We start from the raw sequence: 18,889 nt of genomic DNA, 5'->3' as shown, positions 1-18,889 counted from the left end.
CTGTAAACGCCTTTTATAACATGCAGGCCAACGGGACCGGAGGACAGGAGCCGGAGCCGGAGTCGCAGCTGTCCTGCAGGAACGGAGAGTCCTCGTCCTCCGCCGCGGGAGCTGTGCACTCCAACGGGCTGCTGTCCTCCGCGAATAACGGACTGCCGTCCACCGAGAGCCCGGCGTCTGACACCAGCACGAAGAAGAAGAAACGACTGTCCCAGAGCGACGAGGACGTGATCCGGCTCATAGGGCAACATCTCCACGGGCTAGGACTCAAGTAAGTGACTATCATCGGGTTGTTATTGTATTGGTCAGACGACATGAAGCCATGATGCTGTCAGTGCGGCTCTCCTGATCGTGTCAGTGGCGTGTTTGTGTTTTCACCATGCTGTCAGTTGTGTTTTTGTTATGTGTCACTGATGTTTTAATGTTTTGAAGATCGTGGCACTGGTGTTTTTGTCTTTTAACGAATGGTTCTTGTAACGTGTCAGTGCTGTTATTGTTTTCACAACAGTGTCAGTGGTGTTTGTGTTGCCATGATGGTGTGAGTAGTGCTTTTCTACCAAGTCAGTGGTGTTATTGTTTTTTAATGTGTTTTTCAGTGTCAGCAGTGTTTCGTCAGTAGTGATTGTAATATTACTATTTTGTAACATGTCAGTGGATTTTTTTTTTTAGATTAGTGGTGTTTTTGTCTTTTCAGATGGTGTCAGTAGTGTTCATGTAACGTGTCTGTGCTCTTGTTGTTTTCACAACAGTGGCAGTGGTGTTGTTGTGCTTTCGTGATGGTGTCAGTAATGTTCTTGTAATATGTCAGTGCTTTTCACAACAGTGGCAGTGGTGTTGTTGTGCTTTTCGTGATGGTGTCAGTGGATTTTTTTTTAGATTAGTGGTGTTGTTGTGCTTTCGTGATGGTGTCAGTAATGTTCTTGTAATATGTCAGTGCTTTTCACAACAGTGGCAGTGGTGTTGTTGTGCTTTCGTGATGGTGTCAGTAATGTTCTTGTAATATGTCAGTGCTTTTCACAACAGTGGCAGTGGTGTTGTTGTGCTTTCGTGATGGTGTCAGTGGATTTTTTTAGATTTCAGTGCTGTTATTGTATATTAATGATCGTGTCAGTGGTGTTATTGTGTTGTCATGATGGTGTCAGTAGTGTTTTTGTAATATGCTGTTTGTGTCAGTAGGGTTTTTTCATGCTGTTTGATGGTGTCAGTTGATTATTTTAAAGTTTTTAGTGTTTTTTGCTTTCATGAAGATGTCAGCAGTGTTTTTGTCACATGTCAGTGGTGTTACTATTTTCATAACCGTGTCAGTGGTGTTATTGTGCTTTCACGATGCTGCCAGTGGTGTGTTTGTGTTGTCATGACAGTGTCAGTGGTGTTTTCTGCTTTAATAATAATGTAATAATAGTGACTTAAGATGTTGCAGTGGTATTTTTGTATTTTCATGCTGTTTCTCTAAATTACCAGACACTCTATAATATAATATTGTTTTAGCCAATACAGTATAATTTAATGTTGCTACAGAACTCAAAGAGCCAGGACTGGACAGAGTACACAAGTCCTGTAAGACCTTTAAATAACAAAAAGAACAACAAAAAACAAGAACTGTTTTTTAATAAAATCTGAATTTGAAAAGTTAAAAAAAGCACATATGTGTATATACATATCTAGTTTATTAGTTTACTAGTTAAGTTGTTATTGTTGATAAGGGAAAAGCAAGGTAAAATAGCTTTATTGCAGTATGTCTTGCCCAGCATAAACCATCCTGTTCTCTTTTGGTGTAGAAAAGCAGGTGAATTGGTGCACCGCACAGTTTATAGTGAGTTGAGTAGGAGTAGTGTTCCTTTCTAGGAAATGACACATTCAGGAGTTTATATGTTAATTATTGTGTTCATGAATCAAACACTGACTTCTTGTTGCTAGGAGATTGGAACTCTGCCTGTCTGTGTCTGTGTGTGTCTGTGTGTGTGTGTGTGTGTGTGTGTGTGAATCAGTTCTGTAATCCTTAGGCTATCTTGTGAAAGGAGTATGAATTCACTTCCCAATACTCATTAACATCTTTCTTTTTGTCATGTTTCAGTCAAACTGTGGACCTGTTGATGCAGGAATCGGGCTGTAGACTTGAGCATCCTGCTGCTACCAAGTTCAGGAATCATGTGATGGAGGGGGAGTGGGAAAAGGTGAGTCTTCATGTGGCCAGTATAGGATATATCTTAACATTGTGGCATGCAGATGAGAGACAACTGCAATGTTTTGTTTACTCTCGGCATGTCAGAATGAAAAGAGTTATTAAAATGCTGTAACATTAATGGCCTCAGATTTTAATACCATGTTACTGAGTGATTGACATATGTTTACCATAGCACTTCCATAGAACTAAAGTAGTTTAAAGAATGGCATGGTATTACTCTGATACAAATCTGAATAACACGCCTGATAGCCATTGTCATGATGACAACCTTTATTTGTCTTGTTTTCTGTGCATATTTTCAGCAAATTTTAATATTTGGGTTAAATACCCCATTAAAACAGTTATACAATAAAGCAGTGGAATCGGAGCTGGAACCAGAATCATTAAACTGCTTATGACTCCCATAAATAGCTAGTAGGATTACACCTTGTGGGTGTTTCTAAACTTTGCACTTTTTGTGTATGTAATGGTCATAAGGGTCACAACAAGCCAAACAAGCAACAGATAAGGGTTTGTCAACTTGTGAAAACTCAGTTAATCTGTCTGTGACGACTGTCCCTTTCTAACAGGCTGAGAGTGACCTCAACGAGCTGAAAGCACTGATGCATTCACCCAGCGCTGTGATGGTAAGAGTCCAAAGTCCTCTGAACATCTCCAGCATCCGGTGCATGAAGGTCCTGACTGATGTTCTCCTGTGTTGTGCAGCGGATGAAGTTCCTGCTCCTGCAGCAGAAGTATCTGGAGTATCTGGAGGACGGGAAGGTTCTAGAAGCGCTGCAGGTGCTCCGAGCCGAACTCACGCCCCTGAAGTACAACACTGAACGCATCCACGTCCTCAGCGGGTATCACACTTCACAACTATTTTGGGGGCATTTGAACAGCCAAGTCATTTCCTCATTTGTTTGAATATCTTAGGTGTCCTGTCATAAGAAAGCAACTTTACTCTGACCTTTGAAAGAAATTCTGCCTGTGTGCAGCCATTCTGTTATGGAGGCCGCAGATAGAGAGAAAAAATTTTCAAAATATAGACATTTTATGCTTTTAAGAACCTTGCAAAGAATTGGGTACTGGTAAAAGTTCTACTGAAAAAATAAATAAATATTTGTTACTTGTTATAGTGTAATAAGTACCGAGTAATATGAATTAACTTAATGTAATTTCTGTATGACTAAGATTAGGGTTTGGTTTAGGGTTAGTTTCTGGTAATTATGCATAATTGTCTGTTATTACCATAAGAAGTTTTAATGTTTTTTTAAAGGGGTCATATGATGCTGCTAAAAAGAACATTATTTTGTGTATTTGGTTTAATGAAATGTGTTTATGCGGTTTAAGGTTAAAAAAACACATTATTTTCCACATACTGTACATTATTGTTTCTCCTCTATGCCCCGCCTTTCTGAAACGCGTCGATTTTTACAAAGCTCATCGGTCTGAAAACATAAGAGTGATCTTCCTTCAACTGGGGAAATTTCCTATCCTACTCGGAAAAACAAGCAATTAGTATAGTTTTGCATTAGCGGTCAAACGTTTGGTGAAATCGCATCATATGACCCCTTTAAAGAAGTCTCTTCTGCTCACCAAGCCTGCATTTATTTGATCCAAAATACAGTCAAATCAGTAATATTGTGAAATATTTTTTACTATTTTAAATAACTGCTTTCTATGTGAATATCTGTTAAAATGTAATTTATTTCTGTGATCAAAGCTGTATTTTCAGCATCATTACTCCAGTCTTCAGTGTCACATGATCTTCAGAAATCATTCTAATATGCTGATTTGCTGCTCAAGAAACATTTATTATTATTATTATTATTACTATTATCAATATTTAAAACTTTGGATCAAATAAATGCAGGCTTCTTTGAAAAACATGAAAAAACTTTTTACTGGCAGTGTACATCATCTTAAAATAAAGTTACTTTTTTTATTTTGCTTGCCAAAAGCAGCAAAGCGCTGTTTCTCATTTCACATGTAAAAAGAGTGTTCAAACAACTTTAAAGCCAACATGAAATCAAACTTAAATCAAAACCAAAGTCCCACTCTACTTCTGTTCTGGTCTGTTTCTCTTGGAAGTAGGTCATGTTATAGCAATAAAATCCGTTGCAAAAGGTGTTGACTTTAAAGGCCCAGCAGCAAAAACGGACCCATTTATTTTTAAGAGTCAAGTAGGTCATGAAAAAGTTAATTTAGACTTGATTTTAGAACAAAAAATTAAAACCATATGAAAACATTTCATTACTTGAAACTAACTTTTAAAGAACTTTTAAAATGATTTTATTTCAGCTAGTTGTCAAAGCAAACCTTTCTCATTTTGATTTAATTTACTAAAATAAATCAAACTAAATAAACGAAAACTTGTATAAACATATAAAAAAAACACACACACACAACAAAATTACTCGCATTTTAAGCAAAACTGAAATAAAAACCCAATTGCGATTTTATATCCCACAGTTCTGACTTCTTTTCTCAGAATTGTGAGATATGAACTCGACAATTGCATTTTTCATAAACGTCACAATTGCGAGACGTAAACTTGCAATCGTGAGACCAAATGTCAGAATTGTGAGATAAACTCACAATTGCTTTTTTCTTTTTTTATTCAGTGGTGGAAACAAGCTTCCATAGAAAACAGAAAATACGTTAAAAAGAAAAATCTAATTCAAAATATAAACAAAAACCATAATAGTATATCAATTATACCAAAATAACACTTTTTCAGTGAGAATAGTAAAAGGATTAATCATGATATGATTAATATGATTTGCAGAATATTAATCCAGATTCAGAATTTAACCTTCTTGTGTCCCATGTGCATTTTTTTTTATATTCTTTTCTTTTTGTCGCCTAATCTAATGAACACTTAAAGTTGAAAGCGACTAGCAAATGAAGCATACAACTTTAATGAGAGTCTAACAGCTCTGTGGCTCCAGCCTTGTTTGATCAGAGTGTGCTGCTGTTCATCATGTTGTCTGCTGTAGGTACCTGATGTGCACTCTTCCCGATGACCTGCGAGCTAAAGCTGAGTGGGAAGGCAAAGGGACGGCCTCACGATCCAAACTCCTCGACAAGCTGCAGAGTGAGCTCACATGAACACATACGACTCCTGTAACTATAACAAATACATTTAGGGGAAATATCAACGGTCAAACAGACTTTTAGAAATATTCTCTGATCAAGCTTGGACACGTGACCATATTGTTTTGTTTTGTTTATTAATGAATGATTATAACTTGATTATTACACAGTGGAAAGAACATCAGCATGATTGCTAACAGGACTGATAATAAAGAGCTGAAGTAGGATGTTGAGGTTAATTTTAGTGTTATTTGAATGGTATATGAATGCTGCTATCATACCGATTTGTGACCCTGGAGCACAAAACCAGTCTTAAGTGTAAATTTGTCAAAATTGAGATTTATGCATCATCTGAAAGCTGAATAAATATGCTTTTCCATTGATGTATGGTTTGTTATGATAGGATATGATATTTGGCTGAGATACAACTATTTGAAAATCTGGAATCTGAGGGTGCAAAAAAAATCGAAATATTGAGAAAATCGCCTTTAAAGTTGTCCAAATGAAGTTCTTAGCAATGCATATTACTAATCAAAAATTACGTTTTGATATATTTACAGTAGGAAATTTACAAAATATCTTCATGGAACATGATCTTTACTTAATGTCCTAATGATTTTTGGCATAAAAGAAAAATCTATAATTTTGACCCATACAATGTATTTTTGGCTATTGCTACAAATATACCCCAGCGACTTAAGACTGCTTTTGTGCTACAGGGTCACATTTATGTAATTTGAGCAAACAGGATATTTTAACAACAAATTCGACAAAACGCCACAAAAATCCACTGCTGAACTTACTGATGTTTGTGCTGTTGATGTCACTTCCTGGAGGATGCTGTCGTTCAGGAACTATTGTTAGTTAAACTGTCAAATGCGGCTTTACGGAGCTCCACGGCTCTGAACGGCTCTAGCCCAAGCCGTGATATAAACGAACGCTATTGGCTATTTTAAAAAGGGGCGGGGCTGCTTGATATGTCCCGCCCTGTCTTCCTGTTTCAGTTAAAATGACGTCAACACATAGAGTAACGCTGCGTGTTTCTAAGCATTTCAGGGGACCTTTAAAGAGATATTATAAAAGACTAACAGTAATGGATGTGAGATTAGGGAGACTGGCCTTTTAAAAATTGCTCGTAAACCTTTTTGTCAAATTGTTTTCTTTCAGTTAGCGCAGGTTTTGTGTTTTGTTTTTGAACTGACATCAGAGGTCATAGGCCTCATTTATCTGAGCAATCTTTGAGTGAAAAGGAATAATTTATGGATAGTTTTGGCAGTGTTCACTCAAACTAAGGTGGATCATTTCAGATCAGTGAGGCCTACAATAAATCAGTTCGAAAAAGAAATACAAAACCTGTGCTAATTGAAAGAAAACAAGTTGATAAATAGTCTAAATCCAATATTTGATAATAAAATAGCATAATGAGAGATTTTCAAGCAATTTTCTTTGTAGGCTGATTATTTTTGAGTAACAAGGTGAAAAAATAGAAGAAAGTACAAACATAAAGTCAGTAGGTTTTAGTGCAATGCGATAACATTAACTAGCATTTTTCGGAAAAAGAAAATCCTCTCTGGGTCAAAACGACTGAAACACAACATGAGGGTTAAACTGTTCACCAGTTCAAATATGTGCATGACAATGTTATTAAATTGTATGAAAATATTGTTATTAAAGATCTTAATAAATGGCCAGTTTTTCATATTAGAAGTTAGTGTAACGTCATGACAAAAACGTCAACATTGACTTAATTATTTAATTGAAACTATTTAAAATTCACCCCAATGTAAAAAAAAAACTAAGACGTTTCTGCGTTTTAATAAAAGCGAGTTTAATATTTATGTATTTATGTATGAGAGGCTGTGCTAGACACAAAAAAGATCTCAAAAAAACAAAACAATCTGCTTATTATTTGACACATGATTGCGACATGAATATGCACTGCTCAGAAATGATTTTCTATCTGAGAATTATTATTATTATTTGTTTAAACATTATTTGTAACTTTTTCCATTCATTCTGTTCACTTCTTCCTCTCTTCATCCCCTCTTTGTACAGTTTCATGTAATTCTTTTTTTCGGCTAGGGTTCGGGTCAGTTCTATTTCAGTTCAGCCAATCCAGGAGATGAATTGAATTGGGGTGGAGGGACCTGCGCAGTCTCAAGTGCAAGATGTGACTTTCACTTGATGTCCTGTGTTGGCTGAATTCAGATGAAACTGAGTCTAACCCTCTCTGCTCCATCTCTGTGTCCGTCTCTCTCTCGTGTCTCTCCCACAGCGTACCTGCCTCCGTCTGTGATGCTGCCGCCCCATCGTCTGCAGACGCTCTTGCGGCAGGCCGTGGAGCTGCAGAGAGATCGCTGTCTCTACCACAACAGCAAACTGGACAGCGGACTGGACGACGTGTCTCTGCTCATAGACCACGTGTGCAGCAGGTACCGCTTGTCAGATTGATATCGTCAGTATTTATGCAAATGATATGAACAAGGTCAGACATCAGCTCTGTTCCAAACTCTAGTGAGCTGCTTCGCTGTCTACTAGCATCGTTTTAATATTTGGTAGCACTTTAGATTAGGGACACATATTCACTTAATTAATGACAGAATTTTCATTTTTGGGTGAACTAACCCTTTAAGAGTTTTCCCTCAATAAACTACTAATTTGCTGCTTTTTGATAGTAAGTAAGGTAGTTGTTGTAGTAGTTGAGTTTAGGTATGGGATCTAAAATATGGTCATGCAGAATAAGGCTTTAATATGTGCTTTATAAAAACAGTAAACCGCCATTATGCTAGTAATATGCATGCTATTAAGCTAAATTATAGCTATTAAGCTATATTTTAATATTTTATTTTCAACTGTAGTTAAAACTTTAGATTTTTTGTTTGCCTTTTTTTTTGTAAATATGTTTAGTTTTTAGTTATTTAGTATTTGACGTTAAACTAAACAATAATTAGTAATGGTTTGGCGACTAGCTTAAATAATTGAACACGCATGCAAATCGGCGTCTTGAAACAGCTCAGCTCACAGTAAATGCTGCTTCATCTCTGCATGCGCTGTGAGAATGGGTTGCTTAGAGCGTGCATTTGGGATCGTTTAGTAAGATTTGAGTTAATGAGAAGCTTTTATGAACCAGTTGCCAACAAAGGAGAAGCTTTATGGGCAGATAAAGCTTGATTGTTTACCTTTTGAAAACTAAGAAATCAAGATGTAAATATTGGTATTGCAATTTTACAGTTAGAATACTATAAAATAATTATTTAAATAAATAAATACTTAATTAAATCAATTTTTTCACAATAAAAATCATAATTGTTTTAGTCATATTGAATGCATTAAAAAAGTGTGGCCTCAAGTGGAGAGAGGTTTTTTTATTTATTAACTCTTTAAATACAGTTTAGAGTTACTAAAAGAGGTTTCAGGTGGTTCTTGGAAGAGTATACCCAAAGTTTTTCCCAAGTTGTTCAGCGCTAAAAGGATGATTCACTCACTCTCAAAGTTTTCAGAGTAGTCATATTCAGCTTTTTTATTATTATTTCCTATGCAGATGTGCTCCCCTACAGAATAACCTCAAATCAAATATAGAATAATTCATTCTTTCCCAATTGGAATGTAAAATTTGTGTATTTTTTCATATTGCAATGTATCTAGCAGAAAAACAAAATATTGCAATGTCAGTTTTGTCCAATATAGTGCAGCCCTAATGTGCAAATTCTCGTTCAGATTGCTGAATTATTCATATAAACATAGTTATTTTGTCTTAGTTGAACGTAAACAGAGAAGACAGAAGCTCAGATTTGTGCAGAAATACGGGATCTGTGCTATGCAAATAGGCCTGTCACTATCTGTTGTTTTGGCAATAAGAATCAAGCAAAAATCACTCACTGCTCTGAATTGGTCTTTGTTACTGTTTAATTGAATACTTGAAGTCATCTTCTTCTTTGAGAAGGCTACATGCTATTATTTTAATTAACTTAGCAACAGCGAATATGTTTGTCCTCTGATACCAAAATTAGTGTGAGATTTCACTGGTCCTGAAACGGCTCAGCTCACTTTGTGTTGGAACAGAGCAGTGGCCATATATAGGCTCTTTAATGAAGTTGGGCTCTCTAAAATGTGTTGACTGTGATCTCCAGGAAACAGTTCCCCTGCTACACCCAGCAGATCTTGACAGAGCACTGCAATGAAGTCTGGTTTTGTAAATTCTCCAACGATGGCACCAAACTGGCCTCGGGGTCCAAAGACACAACAGTCATCATATGGCAGGTTGACCCTGTGAGTGACCTTTCCCTCATGAAATAACCAGTGCTGGATAGATTACTTACAAATTGCAGTCGCTTACTGATTCCAAATTACATGACACAAATTGTAGTCGGTAACGTAATCCATTAAGTTAATATAAGCAGACTACTTTTTCACATTGATTTAAAAAGGATAATATTGTACCATATTGATATAAAATGGCACAGAGAAAGAAAATCTATTACATTTGCTGTTATTAACAACATGGACTGTTGTTAAACATGTATAATATGTCAATTAAACATTACAATATATCAAGGTTTCCCAAACTGGGGTTCGTGAAGGAACTGCAGGGGATTTTATGAATAGCTAATAATTAATTGAATTAAATCATAAAAATGTAAAACTAAAATAAATGATTTTAAAATAACAATCAAAATAAAACAATTACTAAAAAGGAGTTTTAAATATTTGTTTGCCTCCACATCATGTGACCATGCAAATGTGTTACTTAATAGAAACTTATTACCTTAAAATCTTAAAAATAATATTAGGTAAAAATTTAAAAGATAAAAAAGAAGCATTAGGGAGAATCAAAAAATTATGATAAATTTATTGCTATTGTGTGAATAATATGTAATCATATGTAATCAAAGTAACTGTAATCTGATTACAAGTAGGGTTGTGACGGTGAGGACATTTTCCCACCAGTTAATCGACGTGTGACAACAACAATAATACCGGTATCACCGCGGCGGCGTTCCCTCTTTTCCTCGCTTTCCTAAAACGGAGAGTTCCGGTCCTTGATTCTGATTGGTTGAGCCACGTTCGAAGCTGTTCTAAATTACTCTCTAAATTAATTTTTCTCTAAATTGCTCCGCGTCATGCCTAACAATGCGCCTTAGCTGTTATAAATTCACTGTAAACTAGGGATGCACGATATTATCGGACCAATATCGGAATCGGCCGATAATGGCTTTAAATGTAAATATCGGCCCGATATGAAAAATTATACCGATATGTCTTGCCAATAAGAGGAATACATTAACTCACATGTGCTCAGGGTGTGCTAGCGATTAGATCACGTCAGCATTGTGGCTCATTCTTGATATATTGTTATATTTTTAAAACAAATTATGAGCTCTAAAAGATTTTCAGAATTTTTACAACTATTTTGCTTTAGACCGTTTACAAATGTTAAATCATAAAATAAAATGTTATGGTTACCACTGCATCTTTCTGAAAAAAAAAAAATAAATGCAGTGATTATTACATAGTTTATTTATAGTTATTTTCAAATCTTCAATGTACTGTCATTATAAAATAACTTTATTATTGTTTATTTAATTCTAACAAATAAGTTCTTGTTAAAAACTAAAATTAAAAATAATTATATATCTGTATCGGCATCGGCTATCGGCCAAAATGAGTTGAAAATTATCGGATATCGGCAAAAATCCAATATCGTGCATCCCTACTGTAAACCACGGCTTCTTGGGGCTTATTGCTTTATTAATCTAATTACAAGTACTTAATTTTGGAATCTGATTACGTAATCCAGATCACATGTAATCAGTTACCACCCAGCACTGGAAATACTGGAGTATTCTGCTTCGGATGCGAGAGTCTGATGGTCTGAGGTGTTTTGACAGGACTCTCACCAGCTCAAGCAGCTGAAGACGTTGGAGGGTCATGCCTATGGGGTTTCCTATCTGGCCTGGAGCCCCGATGACACGTATCTGATAGCGTGCGGCCCGGACGACTGCTCCGAGCTCTGGCTGTGGAACGTGCAGGTGAGGGTCTCGCCCGCTCAGATTCCTTCCACCGGCTCGTCTCGGTTTAATCCGCCGCTCTGCTCCTCCAGACAGGGGAACTGAGAACCAAAATGAGCCAGTCCCATGAGGACAGCTTGACCAGCGTGGCCTGGAATCCAGACGGCAAGCGTTTCGTTACCGGAGGTCAGAGAGGCCAGTTCTACCAGTGTGTAAGTGCCGCTGTACAGTTACAGTGTTCTCGCATATAAATGGGGGAGTCTCGTTAGCAAATGTCCGGGTCATGTTTCAGCCTGACATCAAAAGAAAAAAGTAAGAAATCATTTTATTTTGTATTAGGTAGAGTAATGGCTTTTGGTAGTAACTGGATATACTTTTTTAACGCACAATTCTGCACAATTTACCTTTTTCCAAGACCAAAAAATGTCTTTCTAATTACTGACCAAACAAAAACTATAATATTTTTTATTATTAAAACCAGCTTACATTGAATTCAGTGAAACCAATGCAAACATGATTAATGCTTACACTTTTTGAAATAAATTTTAAATTTTTTTTTTCCACATTAAAGTAAAGAGAATTTGTGCTTAATTTTCATGAAAATAATAAAAAAATTAATTTAAAAAATAAATATAATTAAATATACATGAATATACACTGCCGTTCAAAAGTTTGGGATCAGTAAGGCTTGTAATGTTTTTTAAAGAAGTCTCTTCTGCTCATCAAGGCTGCATTTATTTGATCAAAAATACAGGAAAATACTGTAATCTTGCAAAATGTTATTACAATATAAAATAATGGTTTCTATTTTATTATCCTTTAAAATATAATATAGTGTGTATATTGTTAGAAAAGATTTCTATTTTAAATAAATGCTCTTCTTTTTAACTTTTTATTCATCAAAGAATCCTGAAAAAAAGCATCACAGGTTCCAAAAAAATATATTAAACATCAGAACAGTTTCCAGCACTGATAATAAATCAGAATATTAGAATGATTTCTGAAGATCATGTGACACTGAAGACTGGAGTAATGATGCTGAAAATACAGCTTTGATCACAGGAATAAATTACAGTTTAATGTATATTAAAATAGAAAAACATTATTTTACATCATAATAATATTTCACAATATTACATTTTCCCCTGTATTTTTGATCAAATAAATGCAGCCTTGATGAGCAGAAGAAACTCCTGTAAAAACATTCAAAATTGTTCTGATCCCAAACTTTTGACTGGTAGTGTATATTAATAAAAAAATACAAAAAATGCACTGCTGTTCAGACGTTTGGGGTCGTAAGATTTTTTTATGCTCACCAAGGCTACATTTAATGAATCAAAAATACAGTAAAAACAGTAATATTGTGAAATATTATTGCAATTGAAAATAACTGTTTTCTGTGTGAATGTATTTGTTCAAATGTAATTTATTGCTGTGATCAAAGCTGAATTTCCAGCATCATTACTCCAGTCTTCAGTGTCACATGATCCTTCAGAAATCATTCTAATATGCTGATTTGCTGCATCAAAAATACAGTAAAAACAGTAATATTGTGAAATATTATTGCAATTGAAAATAACTGTTTTCTGTGTGAATGTATTTGTTCAAATGTAATTTATTCCTGTGATCAAAGCTGAATTTTCAGCATCATTACTCCAGTCTTCAGTGTCACATGATCCTTCAGAAATCATTCTAATATGCTGATTTGCTGCTCAAGAAACATAATTATTATTATCAGTGTTGAAAACAGTTGAAAACTGCTTCATAATATTCTGGAAACCAAGATATATATTATTTTTCAGGATTCTTTGATGAATTGAAATCTCAAAATGCATCCATTTATTCAACGTACTCATACCAAACCTTTGAACAAACTTATATGTGTGTAGATTAATATGAGATTGACCCAGTGAGAATTCTGGTGCGTTTTAAGGCACACATTGCTAAGTGATGGTAAATGGTGACGTGTTGATGTTATCGGTCAGGATCTGGACGGAAACCTGCTGGACTCCTGGGAGGGTGTTCGTGTTCAGTGTCTGTGGTGTCTGAATGACGGCAGGACAGTGCTGGCCTCTGATACACACCAGCGCATCCGTGGATATAACTTTGAAGATCTGACCGACAGGAACATGTATGTCGACTGCGTTTATCACTCATAGATCTTGTTGCAGCTTTTGTTGGTAAGAGTCATGTGGATGTGTTGGTGTGAGCTTGGTTGTCGTCTCTCACAGAGTTCAAGAGGACCATCCGATAATGTCCTTCACCGTGTCAAAGAACGGGAGATTAGCTCTGTTAAATGTCGCAACTCAGGTGAGTATGAGAACACGGCTGGACGGACTGTTTTTAACTCAACTGTTTCATAATGTGAAGCTCTTTTCGACTGATGCCTTACTTATTATTACTTTGTTATGAGCAGTCTGAGATTATGGTGTGATTCGAAAGTTCTATAAATAAAGTGCGTTCAGGGAATCACCGTAATTATGATTCTGACTTGTAAAAAATGCTGACGTTCTCATAGAACTCTTAATTGCAATTTTTGGAATATTGATATAGTTCTGGTCCTTTGTGTGGAACAGGTCTAACAAATTTCTCATTGTTAATGCTTTAACTGCCATTACGTAAAAGGACTTTTTTGTAAACTGTTACCACATTACCTGTACTATTACATAAGGTTTTGGTGATACCGCTCATACCTAGAATGTTTGACTTATTACTCACACGATTAAAGTGATAAGTCAGAGTGTAGTTTAGTCTCAGCGCTGTGTGTTCGTGTCTGCAGGGAGTTCATCTGTGGGACCTGCAGGACCGGGTGTTAGTCAGGAAGTACCAGGGTGTGACTCAAGGCTTCTACACCATCCACTCCTGTTTTGGCGGCTACAACGAAGACTTTATCGCCAGTGGCAGTGAAGGTAAGAACGTCTCAGTATAACGGACTGAACGCATCCAGCAGAGAGCTGATGGGGTTTGTGATCTGTGTGTTCTCTCTAGACCACAAAGTTTACATCTGGCACAAGCGCAGCGAGCTGCCCATAGCCGAGCTGACGGGTCACACGCGCACGGTCAACTGCGTGAGCTGGAACCCCGCGCTGCCGGGCCTCATGGCCAGCGCCTCGGATGACGGCACCTTGAGGGTCTGGGGTCCCGCACCCTTTCTGGACTCCCAGGAGACCGAGGGGCTCACCGGTATGAACCTCCTCATCTCAGTCAAAATGCTGCACGTTTGTTGTAACATCAAATTGCTAAACTCCATCTGAAAAATATTCGGCTGGTAAACTATGAAACAAATTTAAACGGCATTTTGTTAATTATTTTCTAATTATTATGCATGCAGATTTTATGAGCTCACACGAGTAAGAGATTTATATTTGTACTACTTTTAAAAGTCACCACTGGGACATGTAAAACTTGTAAAATGTAAAACTTAAATATGCGCTTTCCCTTACACATTCAAATAAAACATAAAATAGTAAACCTAAAATCCTGATGTTAATTTAAAAATAAATAAATGGACAAGCAACATGTCCACTACCCAGTTGAGGTTATTATAGTTAACTAAAACTATAGCCATAAAAATAAATAAATACATTTACTTGAAATAAAACCAAATTTAATTTAAAAAAGTGAACTTATTTAATTTCAGCTAGTTGCCTAGTCAGCAACATTTCTCATTTTTTCCCCCTCATTTTTGTTTAGTGTAACTGAAATAAAAATAACAAAACTAAATTAAACTATATAGACTTTTTTTTTTAAAAATGCAAAAATGTTCATTATAATTAAGAATGTGGCTGGTATTAAATATTAAGAAGGATTGTCACGATACTAAAATTTTAGGAATTTACACCAGTACCAGTGAAAATATAAAGTTAAATACATTTTAGTGTGTATCTGGCTGTTTTCATTACAAACTGAAATGCGATGAAATTAAAATTAGCTTTGAGCCTAACATCTATATACTAGTGTACTCATAATTCAACGATATCAGATATATACAGTGTAAATTTACAGTTCTGATCTTCAGCTAAAAAAAAATAATTTTCCCCTGATTTTTAATAACTTTTTTTAATCAAGAAAGACAGACCAACTGAGCTACCAAGTTGTTAGTTGATGGTATGTATGCTTTTTGATGCTTATTGAAGCCATCTGTTCGCATTTTCATATATTACCTTATTTCAACCGCATTCATGCTCAACAGCGGAACACCTGATAAAATTACATTACCCATGATTCTGCAAAGAAATCTTCACTAATCTGAGAATTACGACAAGAAATTCACACTAAAAAGACTAAGGGCACTGCGATCTCTCTGCATTCTCAAACTACTTAATATTTATAATATGCATATTTTGAATGGGAATTAGCAAGTAGCAAATTATTGTTTTGTTGGGCTTTGGCAAACTAAAGACTGTGACATACACACCTGCTTAAACTTCCTGTTTTAGTAGGAAATGATACAGGAACAAAAATTACATTTGTCAAATCATGTCTTTAGAAATTTTCATAACTACTACATAAAACTAAAACCAATATGGAATTTCAATAATGAATAAAAATAAAAAAACTAGCTAATTTGCAAAGTAATTAAAAAAAAATAAAAATAGTTGTCGAATCTGGACTTTATGATTCATATATACCAGGGGTGGCGAACGTCAGTCCTGGAGAGCCGCAGCCCTGCAGAGTTTTGCTTCAACCCTAATCAAACACACCTGAACAAGCTAATCAAGGTCTGAAGGGTTACTAGAAAGCTACAGGCAGGTGAGTTTTAATTAGGGTTGGAGCAAAACCAAATTTAATTTAAAAAAGTGAACTTATTTAATTTCAGCTAGTTGCCTAGTCAGCAACATTTCTCATTTTTTCCCCCTCATTTTTGTTTAGTGTAACTGAAATAAAAATAACAAAACTAAATTAAACTATATAGACTTTTTTTTTTAAAAATGCAAAAATGTTCATTATAATTAAGAATGTGGCTGGTATTAAATATTAAGAAGGATTGTCACGATACTAAAATTTTAGGAATTTACACCAGTACCAGTGAAAATATAAAGTTAAATACATTTTAGTGTGTATCTGGCTGTTTTCATTACAAACTGAAATGCGATGAAATTAAAATTAGCTTTGAGCCTAACATCTATATACTAGTGTACTCATAATTCAACGATATCAGATATATACAGTGTAAATCTACAGTTCTGATCTTCAGCTAAAAAAAAATAATTTTCCCCTGATTTTTAATAACTTTTTTTAATCAAGAAAGACAGACCAACTGAGCTACCAAGTTGTTAGTTGATGGTATGTATGCTTTTTGATGCTTATTGAAGCCATCTGTTCGCATTTTCATATATTACCTTATTTCAACCGCATTCATGCTCAACAGCGGAACACCTGATAAAATTACATTACCCATGATTCTGCAAAGAAATCTTCACTAATCTGAGAATTACGACAAGAAATTCACACTAAAAAGACTAAGGGCACTGCGATCTCTCTGCATTCTCAAACTACTTAATATTTATAATATGCATATTTTGAATGGGAATTAGCAAGTAGCAAATTATTGTTTTGTTGGGCTTTGGCAAACTAAAGACTGTGACATACACACCTGCTTAAACTTCCTGTTTTAGTAGGAAATGATACAGGAACAAAAATTACATTTGTCAAATCATGTCTTTAGAAATTTTCATAACTACTACATAAAACTAAAACCAATATGGAATTTCAATAATGAATAAAAATAAAAAAACTAGCTAATTTGCAAAGTAATTAAAAAAAAATAAAAATAGTTGTCGAATCTGGACTTTATGATTCATATATACCAGGGGTGGCGAACGTCAGTCCTGGAGAGCCGCAGCCCTGCAGAGTTTTGCTTCAACCCTAATCAAACACACCTGAACAAGCTAATCAAGGTCTGAAGTGTTACTAGGAAGATACAGTCAGGTGAGTTTTAATTAGGGTTGGAGCTGACCTCTGCAGGGCTGCGGCTCTCCAGGACCGGAGTTCGCCACCGCTGATATATACAGTCTTAACAACTCTTAACTATAGCTTTTAAATATGCTTCTGGAATTCAAATGGATTTCAGATTCAGGAATGAAACTGTTGCTGTGGTTTTGGTCTCCATCTCTGCTTCTGTTCTCCTGTAGAGTGCAATAGCATGGACAGTTGATGTTGACTCCGGAGCAGATGTCCACTTTGGAAAATATACAGTGAGACACACTATCGACTTTGTGAATGAAGTACGAGAAATGAAGTATATCTAACGGCAGACGGATGTTTTTTCCTGGCGGTTTCACATCCCCACCCGCAGCGCAGCGGACACATGAAGCTGGCGGCTGCCCTTCATCATCTGACTTCACATCCGTGTGGCGGCACCAAACGCACACGCTACACGCCTCGCCGAGGACACGCCCCTCCTCGGCTCAAGCTCCTCCCCCTCCCCTACACTGCATTCTGAGTGGACAACTGCCTCCTGAAGCCACACCCACCCACACACACGGACAAACATCGCTCAGATCGTTATTTATTACGGCTTTAATTTATTATTGTGAATGAATCAAGGCCTCAGGCTTGCTTTGTGTTCTGTACAATATTCACTCAGCGAGGGGACAAAAAAAAGTGCAATCTCTCGCACGTGTCAGAGAGAGAACAAATCATATCTTTATTTTTCAGCATGAACTTCTTTTAGCCACCTCGTATGCTTGAAAGTAAGTGTCTTCACCAGCAGATATAAGATATTGTTTTCGTTTCCCTCACGACAATTTTAAATGACTGAATTTACAGGCATTTTTTTAACTGATTGATATTCGTTTTGATTCGAAAAGTCCAATCATGACCCCACTATTTTTCATTGCTTATGGTACTTTATTCTGAGAGCGGGAAGTGATGGATTGTTATTCTTTAGTCTTGAGATGTAAGATTTACGCAGAAAGACGCATAACAGGACAGGACAAAACAGGTTGTTTTTTGGTAACGGGGTTGAAGACAAACGAAGCTAGGCTCGCTAAGATGCTAATGACACGCCAATGAGCCGACGTCACGTTCCACATGTAAATACAGGCCTTCAGCATGCGTACTTTGCCTTCGTTAGGTGTTCGTGACGTGCTTGAGGTCATTTTTGCAGTGAATGTTCAGGCTCTCGGTGTGAGACGAGTGATTTTGTCACGGTAAGTACGTCAGAACAGACTCCCAAATGTTTCTGAGTTCAGTTTCCATGTTTGATGTCCATTTTTTTTTTCCCCTGGTCTCGTTTCCTCTCGTATTATCACATCTTGACTTTTTATGTGTTTTTTTTTAATGCTTTTCGGACATATATGATTACTCATCAGCTTTTCTTAGTTTTATTGGCTTTTATTTTGAGTTGATTTATTTGTTTTGCTTTATTGCTTTTTCCCTTGTATTATCGTGTAACGGATGTCTTGGCAAGTGGCCTCTTAAATGCTTTTTTCTATTGGTGAATTTCTTATACTTTCGCACCATATGACGCATTAGTACACGCAGGTGTACCCGTAATGATTTAGGTATTCAGAGTGTCATCAATCGCCTACTATGATTCATTCTGTAATTATGTGCTCTTCATATACATGTATATGAAGAATCTATATATATATATATATATATATATATATAT

General features: G+C 36.0%; 1 protein-coding gene across 1 annotated transcript; it reads left to right on the top strand.

The window, feature by feature from the left end:
- LOC107756916 (WD repeat-containing protein 26-like) lies at positions 1–18,548 on the top strand. The gene is made up of 14 exons (XM_016574245.1): positions 1–271; positions 2,075–2,174; positions 2,755–2,811; positions 2,891–3,027; positions 5,167–5,264; positions 7,539–7,695; positions 9,394–9,532; positions 11,152–11,292; positions 11,364–11,483; positions 13,257–13,402; positions 13,503–13,581; positions 14,051–14,180; positions 14,260–14,454; positions 17,406–18,548. Exons 1-14 carry the CDS (start codon positions 21–23, stop codon positions 17,426–17,428), a joined length of 1,773 nt encoding a protein of 590 aa, XP_016429731.1. The 5' UTR covers positions 1–20; the 3' UTR covers positions 17,429–18,548.
- Positions 18,549–18,889: the final 341 nt, after the last annotated feature.

Source organism: Sinocyclocheilus rhinocerous, unplaced genomic scaffold (genome assembly GCF_001515625.1).
Source record: "Sinocyclocheilus rhinocerous isolate Xijiao unplaced genomic scaffold, SAMN03320098_v1.1 scaffold1585, whole genome shotgun sequence".
Lineage (NCBI taxonomy): Eukaryota > Metazoa > Chordata > Actinopteri > Cypriniformes > Cyprinidae > Sinocyclocheilus > Sinocyclocheilus rhinocerous.
This window is presented reverse-complemented; position numbering and strand designations above follow the sequence as displayed.